We start from the raw sequence: 27,836 nt of genomic DNA, 5'->3' as shown, positions 1-27,836 counted from the left end.
GCACAAAAGTATTGGCATCAAAATGTACGTAAAGTACCAAAAGTAAAAGTATGCAGAATGTCCCATTTCAAGTTTTCAAATGTGTAAAAATCATTTGAAGATGCGACGCGTTGTGAGCTTGTAGATCTGCTATTTTCAAATGGCCGAAATGTATATAGGGCTGAAGTGGTTAGTGTGCTTTTTTTTTTATAATAATCAAAATCTGCAAAGTAACTTACATTTTCAAATAATTGTAGTGGAGTAAAAGCACAATATTTGTCTCTGAAATGTAGTGTTAGTAGAAGTAAAAGTATTGGAAATTGGAAACACTCAAGTAAAGTACAAATACCTCAAAATTGTACTGAAGTAAATGTACTTAGTTACTTTCCACCACTGGTATGTATGTGTGTGCGCGCGTGCATGTGCGTCCGTTATTTGAGCCGACAATTGAATTTCTCTCCACAAGATGCTTTCTGATATCTCATACTTCTGTCTGTCTGTCTGTCTCTGTCCCTCAGGTGTTCTACAGAGGCTCCTGTGTGTCCCATGACGCCTGTCCCTGTTCCCCGCTGTCCCTGACCTCTGGTAACCTCAGCTGGAACGTCAGCCTGGCAGACATCACTGAGGCTGTGGTGCCGCCTGGAACCAGCATACAGCTCGAGTGTAACACATGGTAAGATAGCCCAGTCATGATCACACACTGTACCACATGGCAATATACCACCAGTCATCACACACTCATCTATGAGTGTTGAATATACCTCTGGAACACATGGTAACATACACTCATTTTCAAGTCTTCATTATATAATATGAAGCTATACACGTATTATAGCTATTGCTATAATTGCTCAAATGTATTCCCAGGGTCCAAACATATTTTCAAATCCATCTAAGATATATTTTTCGTCACTGATGGGCAGAAACCTTGTATCTCCATATTTCAACTTTTTATGTTTTTTTTAATGTTACATTCTCTGTAAATAAATGCCCTACTTTGTCGTACAAGAATAAAAAGATTTAAAAAAACATAATGAAAGTTATCAAGAAGAGCTTGTGACTCAATGATAACTACATTGGATCCATTGGAGCACAAGATATGTATTTACATTTCTTGAAAAGCAACAATTTTGTACATACAAGGTTTCCACCAGACAACAACGATATTCTACTTGTAGAGATGTATTTTGTGCCAGTCAGTAGCGGTGTCTATTAGTGTGATGAGGGGTGTGTTAATGTGTAATAGATCGTCTGGCATGCAGACGTCCAGACATGCTGTAAGTCATTTCATCTTTCTGAACGAGGGTATGGTGATTGTTTTAATGGTCTTATTGACACAGTGATCTCATGTCTGGACTACTTTGACGTCTCAGCCCTCACTTGTAATAATGCCTCCTAATAATCTTCAGCAAGGCTCTCTACTGTATCTCTCATTTTTCATTTTTCATCTCTCTCTCTTTCTCATTCTCTTTATTGCCCTGGTTCTCCCTTAGCCTACTCTGATATTCATCAATTCAGTCAGGAACACACTCACGTCATAAATAGATGTAACCATTTATTGCAACAAATGGAATACAGTTGTACCATGCCATTGATAGCTCCGCTTTTACGATGTTCCCCTAATTTTAGCTAAGTGGCATATTAAACGAAATCAGGGAATGCTATGCAAACCCCTCCATGGGTATACAAGAGCGGGCTCAAAGCAAAATATTGAATCAGTTGCAATTCAACTTGAGACATGCAAAACTTGAATTCCAGTTTAACTTTAGAGCCATACAACATTGTATGTCAGTTTAACATGCAAGACTCTGAACTAGAAGATGGCGGCTGGGGTGGTGGTAAATTGCAGAGAATCAGTGTAGGAGGGAGCCATATTGTTGTGAGAATGAGTTGTGATTGGAGTGTAGAAAAGCGTTGCTGACAGCTGATCACAGCTGGGCGTAGGACTCCTGTGTCCTGCATGAACTGATGCGGACGCTTCACTGGCAACACAATTAACATAAACACTATTGTCAATTATGTCTAATTATAAAGACAAACCCTCATGCTCAGAATAGAAGAATAGATGTTGGTTCTACTCTTGGTGTCTGCTTTTATCTTTTCTCTCTTTGCATTAGCATGTTTTCATTACGTAATTAAAACTTTGAATATATTCAATATCGTCAAAGTCTCTCAAAGATGCTCCCCATCTACAGTACAACCACTTAAGTCTCATTATTAAAATGGCAAAATGATCTACAAGCTCACAATGGACAGCATCGTGAGTCGTTATGAGCTTGTAGAGCTGATATTTTTTTAAATGTTTGCACATTTTAAACAGATTTTGACCACCCACGGTCTAATGACGTGGCCAAAACAGGGATGCCAGGGCTGATTTTTTTAGTTAGTTGTCCAGTTCACGTTAAAAACTACAGCAGATTAGAGACATGGCAACTCAGCTGCAGATAATCAAATTAATAATGGATGTGCTAGATTTCAGCTGTGCCCAGGGGTCATGGGTGTGCCAGTGTGCCAGGCATAGACAGTATTGACACACCTACAATCTAACGCACCCATTATTCATGTGATGTGTGTGTGCGGCTACAAAATCACAGTGTATGTTGTGTTATGCAGCCTGCCATGTAACATGAACCTGAAAACAAACTACAACAACAGCAGCCTAGAGTTTCATCCTCCTTTTAACTCTTTACTGTATGTGTCTCTCTCTCTCTCTCCAGTGTCTGCCAGAACGGAGTGCTCAACTGCACCTCGGAGCCCTGTGACGGTGAGTGATGTCCTGTGGTGTAAAGTAACTAAGTACATTTACTCAAGTACTGTACTTGAATACACTTTTGTATGTACTTTTACTTTAATGGAGTATTTCCAATTGTCTATACTTCTACTTCTACTCCACTACATCTCAGAGGCAAATATAGTACTTTTACTCCACTACAATTATTTGAAAACTTTAGTTACTAGTTACTTTGCAGATATACATTATTACATTATAAAACATACATTAACCACTTTAGCCCTATTTTATACCTAGGCTATTTGAAAATAGCAGATCTACAAGCTCACAATGCGTCGCATCGCGACGCGTTGTGAGCTTGTAGATCTGCTATTTTCAAACATTTGAGTACTTTTACTTTTGGTACTTTAAGTACATTTTGATACCATCACTTTTGTACTTTTACTCAAGTACATTTTGAATTCCAGACTTGTACTTGTACATTGCAGAATTTATACTTTTACTTAAGTAAAACACTTCAGTACTTTTTCCACCACTGGGTGATGTCCTGTCGAACCGCTGCTCCCTTCTCCTAACCTATGAGGCGTCTACCTTTCAGCTAGGAAACATGAGGGAGAGGAAAGTGATACAGCCATTAATCTTTTGGCTGAAAGCTTATAGAGCTAGTCTAGACGCTATCAGGGCCTTAGACTCTAGACCCTGATCTATGTGTCAATGCATTCGGATGGTGACGGCCGCAATGACACTTGGCTGCAGTAACTGAGTACCAGTATCCCATCAATCACTGTCCGTTAAAGGAGAATTTCACCCCTGGAAGAACTTACAGTCACTCAATGTTAATAATATTTGTAGTAGATAACAGTAGCAAAATTTGAAATGTGCACCCTATGGCCAGAAAAATATAGAAGTCTGTGTGACTGGGGTTTGACTGGACTGCTGCATTACTACAATGACCATAATGCTTTGGGGCACTGCCCTTCCTTGTGGGGAGGGGAGGCTGCGTGGGGGTGTGGTCTACATTGTAGTCAGGAAATAAGGTGAGATAAAGAGACTATGAGTCAAATGACTCATAGTGTCTGAGGATATGGAAACAAATCTAAAAATACAGATAAAACACAAAAAACACACCAGGCTCATGTTTGGGTCCTAGACCTAGATAAAAATAGGGGTTTGATGCAAAATCGGTGAAATGTCCCTTTTATCTGGGAGTTGTATGTGATAAACATACAGTACCATGCTGTGCTGGTAGGCGGCGCTAGAGATACATTTTTAGCATGATAGAGAACGCCAATTTTGTAGGCAGCCATAGCTGAGTGGGTAGAAATGCCTTCTGGGGGCCTGTGGGCTGCAGCGTGGCGGTCCAGGCACCCTAGGCTGCAATGCCTAGCCTGACAGCGTGTCGTGGGTTCGAATCCCGTTCCCGATGACTTTTGCTGCGTGTCTCCCCCCCCCATCTCTCTCCCCATTTCCTGTCTGTCTACAGCCTATCTATAAAGGCATAAAAGCCCCCAAAAAAAAAACTTTCAAAAAAGAAATGCCTTTTGGGGAAGTCTCTGGTTTGACCCTCGGGTTACCCAGTGTACTACGTGTCAAAGTTTCCCTGAGCAAGACACTTTTGACCCCAACAAAAATCTAAGCCACCTGAGCAGCCACCTGCGGGGCGAAGCAGTAAAAGGAATTTCCCCAAATGTGATATGTGTATGCAAATGTCAAAACCTTTTCTCTTTTTGTAACACTCTGTACTTTCTCCGTCGCTCTTAGCCTTTCTCTTTTCCTCACTAGTTTTTGGAGGTTCTCTTAGGAGCCTCATACTGTAGTTTCCTTTTGCTAGCTATCTCTCTCTGTCTCTCTCTCTCTCTCTCTCTGTCTCTCTCTCTCTCTCTCTCTCTCTCTCTCTCTCTCTCTCTCTCTCTCTCTCTCTCTCTCTCTCTCTCTCCCCCCTTTAATAACTCCCTCCCGTCTGTCTGAAATCACATCGAATAACAACTTGAGCATGTTTGCTTTTTTTTCTCCCTCTCTCTCCCAGTGGACTGCGAGTGGTCTAACTGGTCCCAGTGGAGCGCGTGTTCGGCGAGCTGCGGCACGGGCCGGCGGAGCGCCGCGCGAGCGGTCCTCCGGCCCGCCGAGTACGGAGGGGCCCCGTGCGAGGGCCCCGACCGGCGCGACGACACCTGCACGGCCCCGGACTGCGGTGAGTTATGAGAGGGAGAGAGGAAGAACACGGTTCATTATGCTGAGTGGTCTTACTGACTGATGTAATGCTGTTGTAATATATATCCTGACCAGAAAGAGAGAGAGAGAGAAGGGGGGGGAAGGGGGGGGGGGTTGATTAAGGTCTCACAGTACGGTGATAAATAACTTCTCATTTTCTCCCCATTTTCCCACCACACGGCCCTTACTCATTCCCTTACTGTACCCATCATCTTCCTTTGTATTCATCACACCCTCTCTCCATTCATTTACCATTCCTCCACAATCTATTTCCACTTCTATTCATTTCCCCCATTCATTATCCATTTCCACCACTCATCCCATTCTTTCATTCTCCTCCTCCCTTCTCTCTTTTCATTTCTTTTCTTCCACCCCCAACTGTTTATTGTACATATATGTTTTATTGCTACTAGTGTTGATGATGTCTAGGATATATTGTATATTAGTGTATGTCTTTAAATGTCTATGAATTGAATACACAGAACCCTGTGTTATCCTTTTAGCACCATTGTATAATCGTACCACTGTACTATTTGCAAACTGTTAATAAAGTATTCAATCAATCAATGAATCGTCTTCAGAATGTCCCGGAGGAGAGCAGTGGAGGAGGAGCGCGTCGCAGGAGACGCAGCGCGTGTGCGAGAGGAGCTGCGAGGAGGTGTACGGCTCACCTCCCGTGAACTGCAGTGACCACGCCGACGAGGGCTGTGTGTGCGAGGACGGACGCTACAGGAACACACAGGGCGTGTGTGTGATCCCCGCCCTCTGCCCCTGTCATGACCAGGACACGCTGCGAGAGGTACACAGTACACACACGCCACACACACACGCACACCACACACACACACACACACACACACACACACACACACACACACACACACACACACACACACACACACACACACACACACACACACTTAACCCCTTAAGACCTGAGGCCGATTCTATAAAAGCCTTCTAAATCCTAACCGTTTTCTGAAAAAACCTATCTTGCTCAAACTTTTTCTTGTCAAGGACCCCCAAAATGATATGTATTTGGCCGCAGACCCCCATCTCAAAATACAATTGTTCCAGTCCCCCCCAAGAAAATGTTTTAGTTCGCTTAAAAAAAACACGATTTTCCAAGAATAGCAGATCTACAAACTCATAGCGCGGCACAAAGTGACGCGCTATGAGCTTGTAGATCTGCTATTTTTGACAATATACTTTAGCTAAAATATAAAAATGACACAGATGCTTTCCCGGTATTAACGAGTTAAACACGCATGTGTTTGCAGAAGCTCACATTTGCTGGCACAGGTAGGCGTACGTGTGCATGAGATGGATACTTGCACATACAGTATATAACATTCACCGGCTGATATTTTAGCACACACGCACACACACACACCGACAAACAAACACACACACATGCACTCCAACAGGGGAAAGTTGGCCGGTTGTACCCATTGTGCGCGATCCCATTGTGGGCGCAGTGTACTGTGTGCGCCCCATGCCATTAGCATGGTGTTTATTGCCCCGCCGCTCCACTTCCATTGTGTTATTTACCCATAAAGAGAGAGCTCCTGTTTGAAGATGAGTGACATGGCTCACGGGGCCACACTCTACACCACAATGCGTCCGCTAGCCCTCGAGGCTTCATCAATAATGCAGTCGGCTCCATAGAAAGCCCAGTGGCTCTGACTCATAACTCTCTTTTGCGAGCCCTGCCGTGGAATAATTTATGAGAGGCCGGGATATTATAGGATTATGAGAATTAATCATATGGGTGACAAGAGGTCGCGTTTCCCTCGGCCCCTTCTCTCGTTCCTCTCTCTCTCTCGTTTTACACACTAGTACGTCTACTCTGTTACTCTCTCGTTTTACATACCGTAGGTTTTACAACCTGTGGAGCCGGGGCTAAATAGGTGGCAAAACACAAAGATTTTGTTGATAATATAACATGAATATTATAAATAAATGTTGGCTGTGTGTTCCCATTCAATCTGGAAACACATTTACTGTGTCATTTTAGATTTTTAGCTATAAATGTAGAGAGAATAATCGCACATCCACTGTTACTTATTTCAGGTGCGTTGGATAGTAGATAATCTGAATCAAACAAGAAGTCAATTCCTCAATAGCAGACACTATTGAGGAAGGTCCAGACGGATCGAAACGTTTGTCATTAAAAAAAGTGAGTTGCCACAGCAAGATACAGTGTGCGGGACTTCTTGTTTGATTCATATTTTTAGCTATAACCATTATTTTATACTTTGGGCTATTCAAAAATAGTAGATATACAAGCTCGTAGTGCGGCACCGAGTGCCGCGCTACGAGCTTGTAGATCTGCTATTTGTTTTGTTTTAAATCGTGATCATTTCTGCAAATCTTTGAATATATGTATTTTTTAAAGCGAACATTTTTAACTAAAATCTTTGCTTCTGGGGATTCTACAAATGTCTACAGTTTTTTGGATTTTTTTTTTTACTTATGTTGCTATAATATCTGTGGTTCTCAAACTTTTTTCATGTCAAGGACCACCCAAAATGATATGTATTTGTCTGGAACCCCCCATCTCAAAATGTTTTGTTCCAGGGACCCCCCAGAAGCAAAGATTTGAGTAAATAATGTATATATCTCTGCTGTCCGGCAGGAACCAGCTAACTCCAAAATGTTCATTTTTCAGGAAATCATTGATAAGAACAGCTGAATGGACCTCCAAGCTCACAATGAGGTTGGAGGTCAAAAGGGGGTGGAGCCTGGAGTCAGCAAAACCAGCTAACTCCACCCCCCTTTGATGGAGTCAGCTGGTTTAGCAGAAAGTTTGAGGATCCAATGGAGTTAGATGGTTTTGTCAGAAGCGCTTTTGAATACTTTTCATTGGTTACATTTTTTTTTACCAACACACAGACGTAAAGGGTGTTCAATAGCCCTGATTCATGGGGGAAAAAATGCAAAAGCGTCAAAATGGAGTTAGCTGGTTTCTGCTGGACAGCAACGATATTCAAAGATTTGCACACATTTTCAAGCTTTTCCCCCCAAAAAAGTAGCCAAAGAAATGTAAAGTGACACAGATGCGTTCCCGGATTTGAATGGGTTAAGTGGTTCCGATGGGTGGTTCACTGGGTTGCGAACGTTTTCGAGATTTAAAAGGTTGAGAAACCACTGCAGTATCTCCCTGCTGCTCTCTTGTTTTACATACTGTAGCGTACATATCTCTGTAATATCTTTCCTGGTTATCCCTGGTCTTGCTTTTTCTCCAACCTAGATGCTTTTGTCCTCTCCTCCTCATCCATGTCTTTCTCCTGGCTTTACTTTACTATTCTATTTATCTCTGCCTTTATTGCCTCTGTCTTTCTCTCCCCGGTTGTGAAGATTTATCTCTTGTTGCCCAGAGGAGCACTTTGCACATCTATGTCTTGATTCAGGTGCATGGTTGAGGGACACATTGATCAAAAGTTCCCACGCACTTGTCTAACTTGCTATGATTTATTTATTGCAACATTTCGGTGGTAGACCTTCCTCAGGCAAAATGATTTGTTTGAGGACAAAATGTGAGAGAGAGACAACCTTACACGACTTTTAAGCAGTGGTGGAAGAAGTACTCTTTTACTCAACTAAAAGTAGCAATGCCACAACGTAGAAATACTGTTCCAAGTAAAAGGCTGGTACTTAAAGTACCAAAAGTAAAATTGCTGATTACACAAAATGTCCCATTGTTCTCAAAAGTTTTCAAAATATTAAAAAAATATTTTGAAAATAGCCTAGGTATAAAATAGCAAAGTGGTTCATTGTATGTTTTGTAATAATAATCAAAATCTACAAAGTCAAAAGTCAAAGTCAAATAAATGTACTGGCGTAAAATTACAATACACAAAATTGTACTTAAGTAGTACAGTACTAGTAGTAAATGTACTTAGTTTACTCTCCACCACTGGTGGTAACTTCCCCATTACAGCCCTAAATCAGAAATCACAGACAGAATATTTCATGGAAATGTCTATAAAAAGTGAAATAGCGGCCGTTCTATTACTCTCTCATGCTGAAATGTGTCCTCTGGAGCCGCCCTGGAGATTTGTTGGCTGGACTAACATCAAATGATGATGTTTAACCCTGAGCACGAGCCAATCACACTCTATCATTATTCTCTCTTTTTCATGTCAGTGAGTAAATACTGCCATTCCCAAACACACACACACACACACACACACACACACACACACACACACACACACACACACACACACACACACACACACACACACACACACACACACACACACACACACACACACACACACACACACACACCACCTCTCTGCAGTACCGGCCTGCACAGACACATGCTTGCACACAGATTCTCATGCAATGATGGACAACAGGGTTTGCGGGATACCAACACCTGTGTTCTAAAATGAAGGTCAAATTAACACAAAGTGTGTGTGTTTGTTTCTCCCAGGCGGGCTCAGAATGGGACGAGGGCTGTCTTTCCTGTCGCTGTGTCAACGGGAGGAAAGAGTGTCATTCCAGATGTCCTCCGCTCACCTGTGATGAGGTGAGACTCTCATGTGCCTCGTTGTGTATTCGTTTGTTTGCATTTCAGTAGACTCTGACTTAAGCGTACAAGATTTGCCTCTGAGATGTAGTGGAGTAGACACGAAATACTCCAGTAAAGTAAAAGTACCTCAAAATTGTACTTAAGTACAGTACTTGAGTAAGTGTACTTAGTTACTTTTTGACACCACTGCTTAAGTGCTATTTTATGCTTTGGCGTAGTGTCGCACAAAAATAGCAAAACAGATGGTCTTCAAGCTTGCAACACTTCACTGAACTCCTTCCTTGTAAGTTGTGTAGAAACATGTCAGCTGACTGTACTGTGCAAAATGTAAAAGGTGGCAAAGTGTGGTCCATGAACCACACTGTACATGGTTGTCTGTCAGTACAACCTCATCCTCCACCATGTCCTCCGAGTTTTTCAAAGTTCAATCCATATTTTATATGCTACTTTTTGTAGCGTATAACGTCTGCTTGTGTTTTTGCTTGAGGCATACAGCCCATGCATTATTGACCCTTCCGCTCACCTCAGAAGTGTGTTTCACACCAGAAGTCAATCACTGTAACGAGCTAGTCTCTAGTACCGCAGCAGGTTGGCTTCCTTCAAGGGCACTGAAGTGTAAAAAGGTTAGAGAAGTGGATTTATGAGCGAACATGGTCAGTTTGAACGCCTTACACTGCTTGCTATAAAGAGTCTGAAGTACAGTAAGTAGCTCACGCCGTCCTCTTCCCTCGCCGATGACCTTTCAGGATGCCCGTTGGCAAGGCACTTTATATTCAATCGATACAATAAAGTTGTAAATGTGCATATGTACTTCATTATTTTTTATTTAACCTTTTATTTAGACAGGTAACCTCATTGAGACCTGAGGTCTCAGTCTCAAGAGAGATCTGGTTCAGACAGCAGTAACGATCACTAAGTTACAGACAGACAGGACGATCGATAAATGGTAAATGGTGCATTTATATAGCGCCTTCATCCAACGAGCGTTATCAAAGTGCATTACATTCACCCAGAGCAGAGGAGGGGGGGCACGTTGTGAGCTTGTAGATATGCTATTTTTGCTGAACGTTCACCTAATTTTTGCAGAATGGTCACCTAATATTACATGCCGAGAATAGGGATGCTAGGGTTCATGTTGTTAAAATAAAGATATCTATGGGTCCTATAGGGATCTCTATAGGTAACTTTGTCCAATAGTTAATAGTCCAGTCATGCTCTTTTGCAGCCCTGACAAGGTACAGTGCAGCACACTGTCCCTGCCCTGGCCTCTAACCCATTCAACCCAGGAACGCATCTGTGTCATTTTAGATTTATTTGGCTATTCAAAAATAGCAGATATACTGTACAAGCTCATAGCGTGGCACCAAGTGCCGCGCTATGAGCTTGTAGATCTGCTAGTTTTGAAAAATAAATTGTGAAAATGTGTGAAAATCTTTGAATATATACATACATTTTTTACTCAAATCTTTGCTTCTGGGGGTCCCTGGAACAAATTATTTTGAGATGGGGGGGGTCCACGGCTTTACCTTTTGGGGGGTCCTTGACATGGAAAAAGGTTTGAGAACCACTGATATTCTAGCAACACAAGTTTTCCCAAAAAAAACTTTTAGGATTTAGAAGACGTTTGTGGAATCTCCAGACGCAAAGATTTGAGTTAAAATTGTTTTAAAAAACATTTATTTATTATTATATTTATTCAAAGATTTGCACACATTTTCACGAATTTTCAAAAAAATAGCAGATCTACAAGCTTGTAGATCTGCTATTTTTGAATAGCCTAAAGTATAAAATAATGCTTTAAAATCTAGAATGACACGGTACGCGTTCCCGGATAGAATGGGCTAACATCTCAATTACTCTGGCCAAAGACAATGTGCTCATGGTCCCTGAAGAGTCTGTGGGCTGTGTAAGTGAAATCAATAACTGACTGTCCAAACCACCCACAGGACTGCACTGTATTCTCTTCCCTTGAAGTCCTATACATTTCCCCTCAAAAAAGAAACCACAGCTATTTCCTGAATTCATTGTTAAATGTATTTTATACCTTTAAACAGTGTGCATAAAACATTTGGTTTTATTTTAGGATCAAATCCACCACCTGAGCCTTCTCCAATGTCTTACTCTCAGTCGTCTTACTGTCTGAAGAAAAGGACAAAGGATTGGACTGAGACTGCCCTCTCTCTCTTTAAAAGACGACAGTATCATTTATTTCTGTGGAATTGGTGTTGATGCTGTATAAACTTAAACAGGTCGTCTCGAGTGTTAGATCTTATACTTTATTGATCCCTGTGGAGGAATCAATTGAGTGTCATAGTAGCCAAGATAATACAGGATTGGAAGGAGCATCAAGGTTGCATACAGTAGATACCAAAGATACAAGATGGCAAGATACAGTAGAAGGACAGTAACCTTAAATACAGCCTTAGTATCAGTATTGATGTCATTAGTGCAACAAGTGGTGCTGTATGTTCTGGTTAATCAGGGTATCCAAGAAGGGGTGCAACAGTTAATTGAAGTCATTGATTTAATCACTTCATAAAAGTAACTGGTAATACATTTTTTATTTAAAAAAAATATAGATTTTGTGTGAACTTTTTGACATTTCAAAAATGTCCCCCGCAATTTAAAAATAAAACAGTGAAAAGAGCCCATCTGCAAGCTCACAACACGCCGAAAAAAGTAATCAATAGAAAAATCACTAATACAATAATCAGTAGTTGCAGCCATATCTGAGATGATGAGTACATCCCCCAAACAAAACCAGGTCAATTATGCAGAATGATGCTTTGTTTAACTACTGGTAAAAGAACCAGTACTGCTTAGGACAGTGGTTCTCAAACCTTTTCATGTCAAGGACCCCCAAAATGATATGTATTTGGCCACGGACCCCCATCTTAAATTATGTTGTTCCAGGGACCCCCAGAAGCAAAGATTTGAGTTAAAAAATGTTCGCTTTGAATATATATTCAAATATTTGCACACATTTTCAAGATTTTTCAAAAATAGCAGATCTACAAGCTGCCGTGCTATGAGCTTGTATATCTGCTATTTTTGAATGGCCAAAGTATAAAAGGTTAAAGTGGTTAAACTTATGGTGATGCTATATTAACACATTTTGCTGGGGACACCCTGGAGCCCCCTCAAGGACCCCTCGGGGTCCCCGGACCCCACTTAACATATTGGTCGACACTTGCGTCAGTTGAAAATATTTTTTCTTTTTTTTTAAATGTTCACACTAGTATTAACTAGCCTTTCGTTTTTGTGACATTTCCCGTATGTTGGTGGCCTGCATGTATGTCTGCTTGCATCCTGACCTGTCTCCCTGGGAGAGCTTCCAAGCGGTTTGCTCTCCATTATACAATGGTAATTTAATGCATAGACTTCCCTCCATGGACAGGCGAGGAATCAATCGATGGCTAACTGTCCTTCACTGTGCCCACAGTTGTTTAAATTACTGTACAACTGCCTTCAGGGTGTCACAGGCCTTTTTGACTGATTAGGCTTAGACAGTCAGTCAGAAACTCACTCACTCATGTACTGTAAGAAATGCGTTGCAACTTGCACACATGACATGCAGTGAAACCCAGCCTAAAACGAAGTGAGTGTAGTGTACATAGGTCTTAGACCTATTAATAATGTATATGGAATATTAAATATTAATATCAATATCGATACATCTTTATTCTGTTCACTTGTGACCCTGTAAATCTCAGAACTCATTTGAAAGTAAGTGAACATAATAAAGATGTATCGATGTTGATATTAATATTTAATGTTCCATATCAATATTAATAGGACTTAGACCTATGTACACTACAGAAATATTTTTTATGTTCGCTTATTTTTATATGAGTTCTGCGATGTACAGGGTCAAGACCTGTGTAGTACGCTACATGGGTAACAATAAAGAGGTGACCTAGAGATGTACATAGGTGAGCAGCATGTGTCACCGTCGCCTTTCATTTGGGGTGTGTTCGGCACCCTCTGGTGGACACACTTGTAGACAGATTGACATATAGTACAGTATGCATGCACTATGCACACTCGCATCGCGACGTGTTGTGAGCTTGTAGATCGGCTATTTTCATTTCGTTTGGGTCCCGGGGAGACATCACATTTTTCTCTTTTCGGTCTTGAGCTAAAAAGTTTGAGAACCTCTGCTCTAACAGACAGACAAAAAGATATCAGCCTCACACTAAGACTTTGGTTATGCATCACTTCCCAGCTCAACTAATGATTAAAACGCAGGACCACTGACAGGTACAATGACGTAACTGACTCTGAATATACTCATTATTACAAATTATAAATACATACAGTATATTACATGGATATAGGTTGTTGTACTGAGGTTTAGCAAAAACATGATATTGACACATGTGACATGTCAATAATGTTGATATTTTGTCCATAAATATTGTGACTACCCAACACTACCTCCACCTCCTCACACAACATTCAAGGCAAACTCTTGAATATAGTTTCACATTAAAGGTACATTTTCTGAAATATTCAGAAGACATGGGGTATTTTATGCCACAATATTATGGATCTCTTCACATCAATTACGATGGCCATTCTTGTCCATCGTAATTGATGGGTTCAGAAGTTTGACTCACAGCGGTAGAGTCGGTACTGCCGGCGCTAACCGACCGGAAAGGTGGGTCTACCACAAGAACAGCTGGCTTTTATCACATTACATTTTGCCGTTTTATTATCGGTCTGTGCTCCGTAGGCGAGGTGGCTCTCCAAATGAAGGAGAAGAGGGACATAATATCCGTGTGACATTTTGACATGCCTGACATGGCTGTCATTGTCACTGTCAGCTGAATATAGCTGACACAGTCACAGCTACCATGGTTTTAGGCTCATAGTATATTCATGAATCTCTGCGCTGCGATGACAGATTTGTGTGAAACTCTTGGGAAAAGACTGAGTACGCCAGTATGTCACTCTCAAACTGGAGGCGGAGTGTGAAAACGAATGCGTATATACCCCCCCCCCCCCCCCCCCTGCGCCCTGAGTCGTGACTTCCAACTGGGTCAATGAATGGCCCGTTTAAATGAACAGGAATCCACTTGCCAGTTGCCACATTCCCTTTAAAGGGACACACGTTGCTTGCTGTCAGCTTGCGTGTCTGCCCACTCTGTGATCTCACCTTTAAGTGAGGGGGCTTCATTCATCCCTGAGGAACCGCCCGGGGCATTGAAGAGTGGGTGGATAAAGTCCTCCAGGGTGCGTGCGTGCGTGCGTGCGTGCGTGCGTGTATGGAGAAAGAAAGAAAGAAAGAAAGAAAGAAAGAAGAGCAGAGGGGAAATCAGGGCAGATCACATGGGGAACGGTGAAAGAGAAAGTGTGTGTGTGTGTGTGTGGGTGTGTGTGTGCACATGTGTGTGTGTTGTAGTTGGGTAAGGTTTTAACGTTGAGTGACAGCTACTGACAGTGGCGGTGGTGTGGATGTCTGCTGTCAGCTTGTGGTGTGTGTGTACTGTATGTGTGACTCAGTGTGCTAACAGCAGCTATTCTGAGAGAAGGACACGGGACATCCTGACAAGCACTGGAGTGATTGCTCTCATTCTCTGCCTCCAAGCTTCTAACAACCATCTCTCTCTCTCGCTCTCTCTCTCTCTCTCTCTCTCTCTCTCTCTCTCTCTCTCTCTCTCTCTCTCTCTCTCTCTCTCTCTCTCAGGGTGAGGTCAAGGTGGAGGAGCCAGGTAATTGCTGTCCAGTCTGTCGGAAGGCATTTCCTGGTAAGTCAAACACCCACAAAAAAACACATTTTCACTGTTTTTTAAATTGTATTTTTAAGTGGATGGATTCTTTGGGGGTATTTGTCCAATGAGTATTTATTTTTTAAATGTTATCCTTTTAGCATTATTGTATAACTGTACCTCTTTTTGCAAACTGTTAATAAAGTATTCAATCAATCAATGAATCTCGTTGACCCTCTCCTCTCCTCTCCTCTCCTCTCCTCTCCTCCATCAGGAGAGGTGGAGCCAGCGTGTCATCGCTACACGCAGATCAGGAACATCACCAAGGGGGACTGTCACCTGGACAACGTGGAGGTCAGCTTCTGCAGAGGACGCTGTCTCTCCAGGACTGATGTCATCTTGGAGGTATGAGCAGAGACACACACGTACGCACACACACAGAATAATGCAGATGATCCATGCAAAAGTTTTTCCCTTTCACACAACGATGTCATTACTATCAAAAGTGTAGGCCCAGACCGCTGGCATCTAGGCTCATAAGTAGCCTGACAGAGCGCCGTGGGTTCGAGTCCTGTTTCCGACGGTCTTTGCTGCATATCTCTCCCCATCTCTCTCCCCCTGTGTCTTGTCTATCTCTGCTACAAACTATAAATAAAGGCACAAAAAGACCCCAAAAATATATATTTTTTTTTTAAAGAAAAAGAAGGTGTTATGCACTGAACATTATTCTGCAAAGTCAGTGATTCATGCAGCATTTTGAGTCAAAATGCGCATTGCCTTCAGCCTGAACAGCAGCAGTTATATCATCCTTAGGTTTTATAACTGTACATACTGTAGGGTACATACTGTAGGAGCACTGTTGGTTATAAAACTACTGGCAAAATTGCCTGTCAAAGAAAGAAATCCATAAAAGTAAAGTGTATTGTTATACCATAGAAGAGTGAAGTAAACAATATGGCCATGTACCGTTTGTCACAGCTGTTGCTGTAAACACCTATGTTTTGTTTGCAACACAGACAGGTTATACTGGCAGGGCACAGCGAGGTCACTCTCCAAACACGACCTGTCTCTTTCTCTGACAATTAGCTCTAGAATGAAGAGTTTCCCCTGCTATTACCTGGCACTGCTATACTTGGCGATATTGTTTCCTGGGCTTGTTCTTTACAACCATTACATGCTTAATGTGTGAATTTAATTCTCCTGATAATCGTCTCTGCTAACGGAACATATCTCATCTACACTTAAGACGTACTTAGCACCAGTCATTTCATTTGTAATGTGAAGTACACACGTTTTAATTGCATTACATATCTTTCATGTTTTTTCGCCTGTTGCTTTGCAAGTTCCTTTGTGTGCTCCAATTGAAATATTCTATGGATAGATAATGTTCTCTCTCTGTGAACATTTTGACTACAAACAAGCTGTAAAACACACATTATACAACAGCTAGTTCCAACCGTGCGTTGTGATTTGCCCAGAGTCATTCAGAGCCGTGCCAATAACCACAGTACACCTGCATAAATCATAAAATGCATAGGGTGAACTGTTTGGGATTTCAGAGTGTAGAAAGCAATGCAACTTAGTGAAATTGGACGCTACTAACCCATTACTAACTCTACTAAGAAATCTAACAGAGCAGTGCCGTTGTATAAAGCAAAAACACTCAAGGTCATAGTTTAACATGGTTATTGGCACGACTGTGCAGGGCGACGGCACTCCGTTCTGTGTCATGCCTTATGCGTGAAACCCACTGGGCGCGCAAGCATGAGCTCACGGACGATGATATTCTTCCGCTCCATGTTAATGAATACAGCCTTCTCACTGGCCTCGCACAGACACTCCACTTGTGCGTGTGAAGATGTTTTCCCGCTCTGGGCGCACAATAAAAGCATGTAAATAACGCTTTTTGGTGGGTTCCCAGCGTTATGCTGCAGCACAGCCGTGCCAATTACCACAATAAAGCTCTCCCTCCTTTTTATTGCTTGATTGTACCACAGCTAGGTTCAACCTTGGATTGTGATTGGTTGACAGGCATTCTAATGAGTGCCAATATCTTACTATAACAGCGCTTCAAACACATTGTCACTTGTTTACCATACCTGTAGCGTAGCAACAGTCACCACCAACACAACAGTAGTTTTCTTTCTTTCTTTTTAAGTCTGTTTAGTCGTTTTTAATACAATTATGGTAAACATTGAACAAATAAAGGTACACATTATAGTAATACCATAAATCAATGACTAATTATTGTATATCAACCATGATGTACTTGACTATTATAGCTTTAATGCCACCAAATGGCCCGAAAGTGAGACAGTTTGGCTGTGTCTGATTGGTTAACTTATCATGTAACATCTCGCCAATGTTGGTATAAACCGTGTACTGTATGTCCAAACCGTTACATTTCAGGAAATGGAAAAAAAGAACCTGTGTTCCAATGGATTCAGTTGATTTATTGTTTTGTCACAGGCGCTTATTAATACTTTGCATTGGTTCAATATTTATCAAATCCACTGAATTAATCACTTTCCCTTTCAAAATGTTCCTAAAATAGAATATCTACAAGTACAGTCGCAATGTGACGCATTGTGAGCTGAGCTTGTAGATCGTCAATTTTGCCACTTATGAGTGACACTCTTGCAGGTGCGTGTGTGTGCGTGTGCTTGCACGCGTGTGTGTGTGTGTGTGTGTGTGGACAAAGAGTTGCGGTTTTCTCTCAATGGCTCCAGATGTCCTGACCTGAAAGAAAAATGTCTCACAGTCTGCAGGCAAATCCAAAGAATATCTCAAAGAAAAACCCAATTAACTTTGATTCATTAGCAGTCTAAAAATACACGCAAATCTGCGTGTATGTGTGTTTCTCCCACCCTCCCTCCAGGTATATATCTAAATCTGTCCCAGTTTGATACCATAGTGACTTGTTCTTTTTGTTCTTTTTGCCCCTCACTGCAAAAATAGATGCTCTCATGCCCAGAAAGGGTAAAAATAAACATGGGCTCAGCTAAATGTGTCGCTACCTTGTCCGTTACCGTGGCAACGGGAATTGGGAGGCAGCAACGGAAAGCCCACCACCCCTCCCATTAGTCTTATGGAGTTGACTGACACACGAGATCATTCAGTGGCACTTGTCTTGTTCGACACAGCTAAATCAAATAGAGTAGCCTAATATGATGTTTGTATCATGTAAACACACACTCACACAGGGACAATAACACACTACTGAGGAGACGTGCATTGTTCTAACAACGAGCAGTCTCACTTAACCACCTTAGCTTTCCTATTTCCTTAGCCCCCTAGTATAGACCCCTGGAGGACTCCAGTATATGGGGTTTAAATGGTTAAGTTTCCAAGCATGTGGTTTGCAGAACTCCTCCGGTCAACTCTTAAAACTCTCATCCATTCTTCTACTTTTTGTCAATATACTGTATCTACAGCACATAGCAAAGTGTTAGTTTAACTCTGAAGGTGTGAAGATGGACTAAGGCTATGAAGGTTTGCACCTTCAAACTGAACCACACAGATTTAGTTGTGTATCTCCATAGAGTTGTGTGCTATCACAGAGACAAAGCATGCCATGCAAATGTACACTGTATGGGATTTATTGTTTTGGTGTTATATGTGTTCTTTCAACTGAGATGTTTAGCACTGAGCTACTACATTGCTGGTTATCAACATCACTAGTTACATTATATCTTCATTATACATCGCATCATCATTACTAGTTACATTATTTCATCATTACATTACATCATCATGACTATGCACTACTAAGTAGTACCATTCTGATTCCTCTTACCTCCTCCCCTCTCTCTCTCTCATTCTCTCTCTCTCTCTCTCTCTCCAGCTGAGACGCGGCCTTTTCTTTCCTCTGTATTGACTCTCCCTCCCTCCTTCACACACTCCTTCCACTAGCTCTTTCTTGTCTGTCTCTTGACAATCTTCCCGCCGCCATCCTGCCCTCTCCTTTTCATTTCTCCTCCTCCCTGCTTGTATTCTCATGTTCTTCTCATCAATATGCTGTCATTTGGCGGCGCTCTCTCCTCCTCCTCACCTCTCCTGTTTTCTCATGCCCCCTCTCCTCACCGCTCCTCTGATCTCCGCCGTTCACCTCATCACCTTCATCCTCCTACACCTCCTTCCCGCTCTTCTGTCATCCCTCTCATCTCCTAACATCTCTTCTCTTTCTTTTCTTCTCTTATCTTATCTTCTCTTATCTCATACTTTCCTTAAACAGGTTTTATCATACCTGCCGTTCTGTCCAATGCTGTCTCACCCAAACAAAACATATTTTGACTTTTTGGGACAATTTTTACCAAACATCAACATGTGCCTTGAAAGGGGGCAAAAAAGTCACTATGTGACTTTCTGGGAATATATGATTTATGATTCTGTGCCTATCAGGACATAAGTCGGATGGCGCTGAGTCTGCTCAAAGCGGACTTCGCAGCGCTCGGCACAGCGACTCGCTCGCTTTAGCTTGCTGGGCGGTGCCTCCCGTGGCTCAAGTCTGCTTTCGTTTTAATCGTTTTTTCAAGGGCCCCCCTTCAAGGCACATGTTGACGTTTGGTCACTAAGTTACAATATGCCTTTTGGGGAGTGTTGTTCTGTCCTATTTAACGTTATTACCTGTTTGTACTGTATATCTGTATGAGTGACAAATAAACCCTTCTTGAACTCCTCTCCTCTCCCTGTTCCTCTGTCTCCATCCAGGAGCCGTACCTCCAGTCAGTGTGTGAGTGTTGTACTTACCGTTTGGACCCTGACACTCCAGTGCGTTTCCTTAGCCTGCAGTGTGACAGCGGGGACAGTGAGCCTGTTGTCCTGCCTGTCATCCACAGCTGCGAGTGCACAAGTTGCCAAGGTGGGTGGGTGCTGTGCATGTGTTAGACACACACACACACACACACACACACACACACACACACACACACACACACACACACACACACACACACACACACACACACACACACACACACACACACACACACACGCAATCTTGAGGCAACCAAGGTGACAGGCCCTTGACAGACAGTCACAACGTCAGTCTCTCTCTCACACACACACACACACACACACACACACACACACACACACACACACACACACACACACACACACACACACACACCCTGCTAGAGCTCATGCTGTCTGTCAGGCTGTTCAATCATTCTGTCCAAGCGGACAGTGTCCAAGCGGACAGACGTTGGGACAGAACATACAGCCATAATTTCTTATTGTTTCTCTCCTCTACACAGCTTTACATAAACAATGTATGTGAGCACGCACCCACACATACAGTATGTATACATACATAAATTAAATAACAAATAAATAGCACATCTACAAGCTGACAACGCGTCACGATGCGTTGTGAGCTTGTGGATCAGCGATTTTTGCCATGCAACACCATCATACAAAATAGAGACACAGACTGAGTAGACAAAAATGGTATCATATTTTAATGAGCATTAGTGAGGACTAATTATATAAAGATAGGTTGAAAATGGGTGAAGTCGTCCTTTAATTAACATACAAACACTCCCCCAGGCGTTAAATATGCTGGTGGGTCTTAAGTCTTAAGTGTTTGCGTTCAGCGCGACTTGTAACTTGGTGTCTTTATTACTTAATTATTGCCTAAGACCTGGAAATAAGACATGCAAAATACTGTAGGGCCAGGCCCTATGACTTGAACATATTAGTTGGATCGGCGGTGCAACATAGGTGTGTGTGGGGGCGCGTAACGGCCCAAACTCTAGATGTGCATCCAGTGAATGACACATGCACTTACTGTACGTGTAATCCAATCAACATGCACACAATTACACTCACAGCTATATGTACATGCACCTCCCGCTGAAACGTGTTTGCCATGCCTTGTCCTGCTATGAATAATTCAATGGTGGATCCCACCTCAGAAGCAATTACGTGCTAATCCATGCATCAACATGGCTGATTGCATTAGTTAATTGGACGCAGCCACATTAAGACACAGAACAACTCACAGATTATAGTCCCACACTCCACTGGACATCACTTCTGACGGATTAGCCTGGCACTGCAATCAATCTCAGATAAGATGTAGATGCACACGTACAGTACACACACACACACACACACACACACACACACACACACACACACACACACACACACACACACACGTGCATTTGTGTCTGTCAAAGGAGCTGCAGGAAGTGTGTACACATTTGTACACTTGTGGAGAGATGTCTCTAGCTGCCTCTCTAGGAGACTGTTAATTCTGTTGAATCAGACTGCAGGTTGTTGTTGTATAAAGATGACTGTGATGTGTCTCTGTGACTCACTCCATTTCTCTGCCATGTGTTTGGCTGTCTCTGTTCACAGGGGGTGACCTGTCCAGACGCTGAGCCCAACTGTGCGCACGTGATGCGTGTGTGTGTGTGTGTGTGTGTGTGTGTGTGTGTGTGTGCGTGCGAGTGCATGTGAGTACTGTATGTGAGTGTGCATGCGTGTGTGGCTGTCCATATGTACAGGAGAGACATAATGTGTTTTGTACACGTGTTGTACAATAACGTCTGTGAGTGCGCACAGATAGTTGAAAGAGAGGAGAGGCACTGGGACCTGGACTTTGAGACGGACAGATGGACAGCAGGGTGGGCAAATGGACCCAGGGGTCCTCAGACTGCTGATGTAAACATTGTTTTGTAGTCCATAGTCATCATATGACTGGATACTTATTGTTCATTATAATAGAGTTATTTTTCTGAAACTCTCCTATTATGCTCTACTGTCCTGTACAGCCTTTTTTCTACTATAAGTGTATGTTTCTAATAAAAAACAAAGTTTTATAACCCAAACAAGACTGCTGCTTGCTGCTTTAAATGAACACATTGCATTTTCAAGAAAACTTAATAGGCTATATAAAGGCTATATATCGCCAAAAGTTTGACTTCTCGAAGGTTTTGGGGTTAAGTTTTCTGCTAACATTTTTTTTGTGTGTTTTGTGTGCGGTATATTCTGAATAAGATGCTGTTGTGCGTTCACATGAAACAGTTATAGGCTAATGTTTAATGTCAAATGCATAATGATTTGTGAGGTAGATGGATAGATAAAAACACAAATCTACAGACTGGAACTTGATCAGCGAGAGGGGGGGAGGGAGGGAGATATAGGGTGAGAGAAGGAGGGAGAGTGAGGGAGGTTGTGTGTGATGTCGGACCAGAGCTCGGCCATTGAGGTAGACAGACAGAGAGACGGAGGGAGTGAGAGAGACTATCCATGCAATAACCTGGCCAATGCTGGGTACCGGAAGCTGAACATGCTGATCGACAGCATGGGTGGCTAGAGCTCAATGGGTAGAGAAGCCACCTGGGAAACAGAAGGTCCCTGGTTTGATTCCCGACCCCGGGAATGTGTTTAGGTGTCCCTGAGCAAGAGACACTTTTTTCTTTCTTTTTTTTAACCTTATATGATTGATGGTGTGTTTTACCATGTGGCACTCTGAGATTCCTTGTGAATGAAAAGTGCATTACAAATAAAATGTATTATTATGTATTACTTAACCCCTAACTGCCCTCCCCCTGCACTCAAGTCTGACCACTTGGGCAGCAATCAGCATGGGTGAAGCTAAAGATTTCCCCCATGGGATCAAATAGGTCTAAGACTAAGTTATTATTATTAATCAACAGCGCAATAATACATGCCATGCATGTTTCGATGAATTGAGTACAAAGGACCCCCATGGAAACAAGCCATATAGGCTTTCTTGGGTTTAAAATCCTCTTAGCAGACCTTGTATTGAATTGTATTTCCTGTGCTTTTTTTTTGCGAACTGCTAATAAAGTATTCAATCAATCAATCAATCAATGCAACGGGCAAGCTGATAATGAGCCGGGGAAACATGTTAGGATTTTGCACACACACACACACACACACACACACACACACACACACACACACACACACACACACACACACACACACACACACACACACACACACAGTGTGGGTGGGTGAGAGAGAGACAGAGAGAGCTGGGAGTCAGGCTGGGAGTTATCAAAGGAAGGGCAGTCCCCTGACAGCCTTGTGTCTGCCTGCCTCTCCTCCCTCCCACTCCTCTCCTCTCTTTTCCTGACTAAATAAGGGAGTTGAGGAGGAGGAAGGCAGACCAGGGCGCCTCACATCACATGCACGTTAACAGTTTCTCTTCCAGCGCTACCGATAAATAAATGAATATATGGTTCAAAATGATTTAACAGGCTAGCCTTGCACACTGTGCACCCACTGCAAAGGGTGAGAATGATATGTATCGACCATTGAGAGATGGCCTAGTTATTTCTGATGTTTATGTCAAGGGTCGTTGATCATCGTTGACACAAAAAAATCTATACACGATCTGTGTGAAACGCTTTGGATGGGTAATGTGTTGCATCAGCCAGTAGCCTAGGCCTGGCTGGCTATCAGCCAAAATGGCAAATAAAAGAATCCATGTGTCATTTAAAACCTTGAAACAGATGTGAATGTTGCCATAATACATTAAAAGTAGACCTACCCAAAAAGGAAGCATTTTGTTGGCGTGTCAGACACTGCATGGCGTCGCTGTCTGACAGAAAGCTCGTATCTCCATATTTCAACTTGTTTTCTTTCGTAAATTAATGCCCTAGCCTAGGCTACTTCTTCGTACAAAAGTGACACGCAAATGTAATGAAAATAGCGGATATACAAGCTCACAAGGCATTGCACCGTGAAACATTGTGAGCTTGTAGATGTGCTATTTTCACTATCTTTGGAGGAATTTTGAAGGCGAAAGTGAAAGTGGTTGTGTTTTTTTTATCTATTTATTCATACATAAATATTCAACCAATGAAACGTAGGAGGACCAAATAAGTACATTAGATCCATTGGAAACAGAGGTTCTGAAAAGTAGCCTTATTTTTTGGACATACAAGGTTTCCACCTGACAGGCAGGCAGGCGGCGACAAATCTTGTGCAAAAAAAGGAGCGCCCTTTGTGCCGCCGCCCGTGACGAAGAGAGGGGAACCCCGCACGCGCCGCTCTGTACAGCCCGGTGACGTAGTTGTTTGGTGTGTAGCTGGGCTGGGTGAATCCTCATCCTACCCTGAAGAAACAAAGCGCCACTAAAGAATGCCCTCCTTTTCTTAAACCCTACGCAGCTTTATGGCTTGAAAAGGTGAGTTTTCACATTAAGGGAGGCGTGGCAATTTCAGCAGCGCAGTATATTTTCGGTAATGATATGGTATTGAACTAGAACATATTGTTTGCGTCTGTCTGGCTTTAGCAGGAACCATTTAGGAGGATCAGTTTTCCCTCCTTTGACTCATGAGCGTTAGACCGCAATCACCTGCAGCTGCTGCTCGCAGCAGGTGGCTCTCGTATCAAATCAGCGGTTAACTCTATGGGTTACAGCAGCAGCGCCTGATCCGCTTTTGTCTAGTTTTAGTCTATTGTTCCCAACGTGTTCCTGTCTGACTGCAGGTTATCAGCCTGGTAAATGACACGCCAGTCTGATTAGAACTACTTGTCCAACGGTCTAGTGGTGATGGATGAATGTTTATTTCGAACATTAGCAATAAATAAAATACAAAAATAACACAGTAATGCATTAAAACAATAATGCATAATAATGCACACTAATAATAATCATAAATTCCAATACAATTACAGTAATTGTTCGAAAAGGAGTAGGAATTAAGCCTATTATCAGGGGTGCACATAACTTTTTAGGTCTGGTACGCAGAAGAGCACCTGGACATGTGACTTGGTGCGCATGGCGCCCGTCCCGTTTTGTCAACGGGGGGGGGGGGGGGGGGTTAAGCCCGGACAGTTTTGTCAACGGGGGGGGGGGGGGGGGGGGGGGGTTCAGCACGGTGCCCACCGGACAGTTTTGTCAACGGGGGGGGGGGGGGAGGCGAGAAAAAAAGGACGCTCAGCTTCTAAATTCCGCCGATTTTCGCCGTTTTTTTTTCTCACGCAGTTAGATAAAGCCTCCAAGGTTGGTGCCCTGTGCTGCTGCGCTGATTTTATCCGCCAGATTGGGACGTTCACGGCATATTTTGCGCCATTACGGTGCGTTCATCATCGGTGACGAGTGCCTCTAACAGCCGCTGCTGGCAGGCAATGCGAGGCGATGCGAGACGACGCTGTACATGGGGCCGACGGGTGCTTTAGAGTGATTGTGTGAGTGTGGCTTCAGGAAGTAAATTCCTAGCCTCGATCTCCAGCCTTTTATTTTTTAGTTTTGCTAAAAAATAAAAGCTTGGAAATATCTGTCCCAGCTGTTGGTGCGCAAAAGCGCCTCGCGTCGCCTGATGTGGTGCGCATTTTTTATTTTGGGTGCGCATGCGCACCTGCGCACCAGTTATGTGCACCCCTGCCTATTATGCTTATCTGGTCCTACTCCCTTTTTTAACCATTTCAAAATCAACTTAAAAATCAGGTCTATATCATTAAATTAGGTTTCTATCAGTGGTGATGGATGGTGGAGACTGGCGGATGCTGACGTTGCGCTTTATGTCCACTTTGTAATCCTTTTCGTGTTTTAGTTGTGACCAGCAGTGGAGGAAAGGGTTAATGCTGACATAGTGGCTGAGCGGCGCCGGTGAGAGAGAGAGCAGCAGACCAGACCACAGTGAGGAGAGAGAGGGAGAGAGAGACACCCGCAGAGTGCTGCCTGCGAGGGAACCAGAGAGAGCGCATCTCACCATCCACCTCAGACGTTTTACTTTCCACTTCTGCGTTTCCACTGTTTAGTTTAGTGCTGTTGCAGTTTTTCTGCTGTGTGCTGCAGGACAGAGGGGGAGAAAGAAAGGTGGAACGAGAGAGGCAGTAAAAAAAACAAAACAAGACAGATTAAAGAATAAACGCGCAACTATACTATGGCTCTTGGAACGAGGCTCGTCGCCGGCAGGCTGGCTCCTCACTCCCCCTCCCCGGAGCGGACTCTTCTTGTGCGGGGATGAGAAGAAGAAGAAGTAGTGTGAGCTGCTGTCTGTATGGTCTTCTCCTGGAGCTTCGCAGGGACTAGTGTCCGCACATTATTCTGACAGGCCCCGCGGGGACGTATAGTAACTAGACACGGGCTCTTTCCCTGCCGGCTTATCATCCTGGAAACTGGAAACTGTCCATTTGAACCCCCTGTGTTAAAAGGCTGTGCGCCTGTTTTCTAGAACCCTCCTCCCGCCAGTTATTCTCCCTTCCCCTCTCTCTCTACCCCCCCCCCCCCCCCCCCCCCCACGCCCCCCGGCCAAGTTGGACAAACTTTGGTCGAGGAGTAGAGGCTATTGGGAGATTTATATATCTTGGAGAGCACAGTAAACGCCGTGCGCTTCAGACAGGGGACTTTCAACGCACTAACGCTGTGTGACACTATTTTACTATAATAAAGTTAAAAGGTTTACAGCAGCAACCATGCCGGTCCGGAGGGGGCACGTGGCTCCACAGAACACCTTCCTGGACACCATCATAAGGAAATTCGACAGTCAAAGTAAGATGAATGACTTCTTTTTTTGCATGATGACTACTAACTTTTACTTAGTTAGACCAAGGCCTAATTGATGTTTCCAAACAGGTCAATCAGTGCTAACAGGACGATCTAGTCTTATTAAAAGTAAAAGTAGGGTAGCCTAAGTGATATTCCTTTGTTAAAATAAGTGTTAAGTAGCTCTAGTCTAGTCTATATTGTGATAGTAATTATTGCTATAGAGTGTTTGTTCAGTAACAGGGGTCTCCCTGTCTCTCCAGCTCTTTAATAAACATAAATTACATTTTCAGTTCGGGATACCAATTGTATCCAATCAGGAGAGAGCACTCAGAGTCATGCAGGATAAACAAGTGAAATTGGAAGTGATGACACAAAGAAATGAGCAGACATAATTGGAACTAGAACAATATAAAATTGAAGCTGATAAATGGGTACACACACTTACTGTAATAAGCCTAACCATGATGTTCTCTGATTATGTAATAGGCTACTTGCAATGATAAGCATTATTTTGTTTACAACTATTATTTGTTTACAATTAAACCGTGTACAGTGCTTTGAATGCCTTTAAGACCACAGTTTGGGGACCCTTTACAGGAGCACAGCATGACTTAAGGCTACTTGACTTATTTGTTCTGATCAGTTGGATTTCAGAGTTCCAACTTGGGGGGAGATGGATTATTTCATTTTGTCAGTTGACTGGATAGTAAGCCACCGTAGAAATTACAGCAGGTCGACAAGGCTTCAATATGGGCTAGTTAACATTAGATTTTAAAAAAGGGGGCAAAAAAAAATCTGTTTTAAGATTAAGTCTCTCCTATCCTGACCCTGATAATTATATCCTCCTGATTTAGATTAAAACGGTGGCCTGCTAGAAGGTTTACAGCTTATATAAGTGGAGGCCCATGCATTAAGTTAATGTGACAACAAGTTGCTTTCCATGTAAAACATCAATGAAATGCAAAGAGAGTAAAAAGATAGTTTTCCAGCTCTGCTTCGAGGGAGGGAAATTGTAGTTGAATTAGCCCTAGACTGGCTGTGATATTACATTATGTATTCCAGATATAGCCTACGCATGTATCTGGAATACATGAAATGTATTTCATTCACAGCCACTCTAGGACCACAGTTGAATAACCTCCGATCTACTAAAACTAATAATAAAATGTTCATAACCCC

The 27,836-nt window shown here is 42.8% G+C and overlaps 2 protein-coding genes across 2 annotated transcripts in view; both read left to right on the top strand.

Annotated features, from left to right (window-relative positions):
* The window catches only part of sspo (SCO-spondin), a gene marked incomplete at both ends in the record, with an annotated part of 112,269 nt that extends 90,705 nt beyond the window's left edge, over positions 1-21,564 (top strand). Inside the window, 9 exons of the mRNA XM_084048148.1 lie at positions 498-652; positions 2,697-2,743; positions 4,737-4,901; positions 5,503-5,720; positions 9,366-9,461; positions 15,154-15,214; positions 15,450-15,580; positions 19,886-20,036; positions 21,542-21,564. Of these exons, the coding sequence (XP_083904274.1) occupies positions 498-652; positions 2,697-2,743; positions 4,737-4,901; positions 5,503-5,720; positions 9,366-9,461; positions 15,154-15,214; positions 15,450-15,580; positions 19,886-20,036; positions 21,542-21,564 (1,047 nt within the window). The remainder of the gene's footprint in view (positions 1-497; positions 653-2,696; positions 2,744-4,736; positions 4,902-5,502; positions 5,721-9,365; positions 9,462-15,153; positions 15,215-15,449; positions 15,581-19,885; positions 20,037-21,541) is intronic.
* A 4,261-nt stretch (positions 21,565-25,825) lies between these two features.
* Positions 25,826-27,836, top strand: part of kcnh2b (potassium voltage-gated channel, subfamily H (eag-related), member 2b) — a 314,750-nt gene continuing 312,739 nt past the window's right edge. The window contains exon 1 of the mRNA XM_084048974.1: positions 25,826-26,660. Within this exon, the coding sequence (XP_083905100.1) occupies positions 26,585-26,660 (76 nt within the window). The 5' untranslated portion in view covers positions 25,826-26,584. The remainder of the gene's footprint in view (positions 26,661-27,836) is intronic.

This window comes from Gymnoscopelus microlampas, assembly GCF_963454915.1.
Source record: "Gymnoscopelus microlampas genome assembly, chromosome: 22".
Taxonomy (NCBI): Eukaryota; Metazoa; Chordata; class Actinopteri; order Myctophiformes; family Myctophidae; genus Gymnoscopelus; species Gymnoscopelus microlampas.
This window is presented reverse-complemented; position numbering and strand designations above follow the sequence as displayed.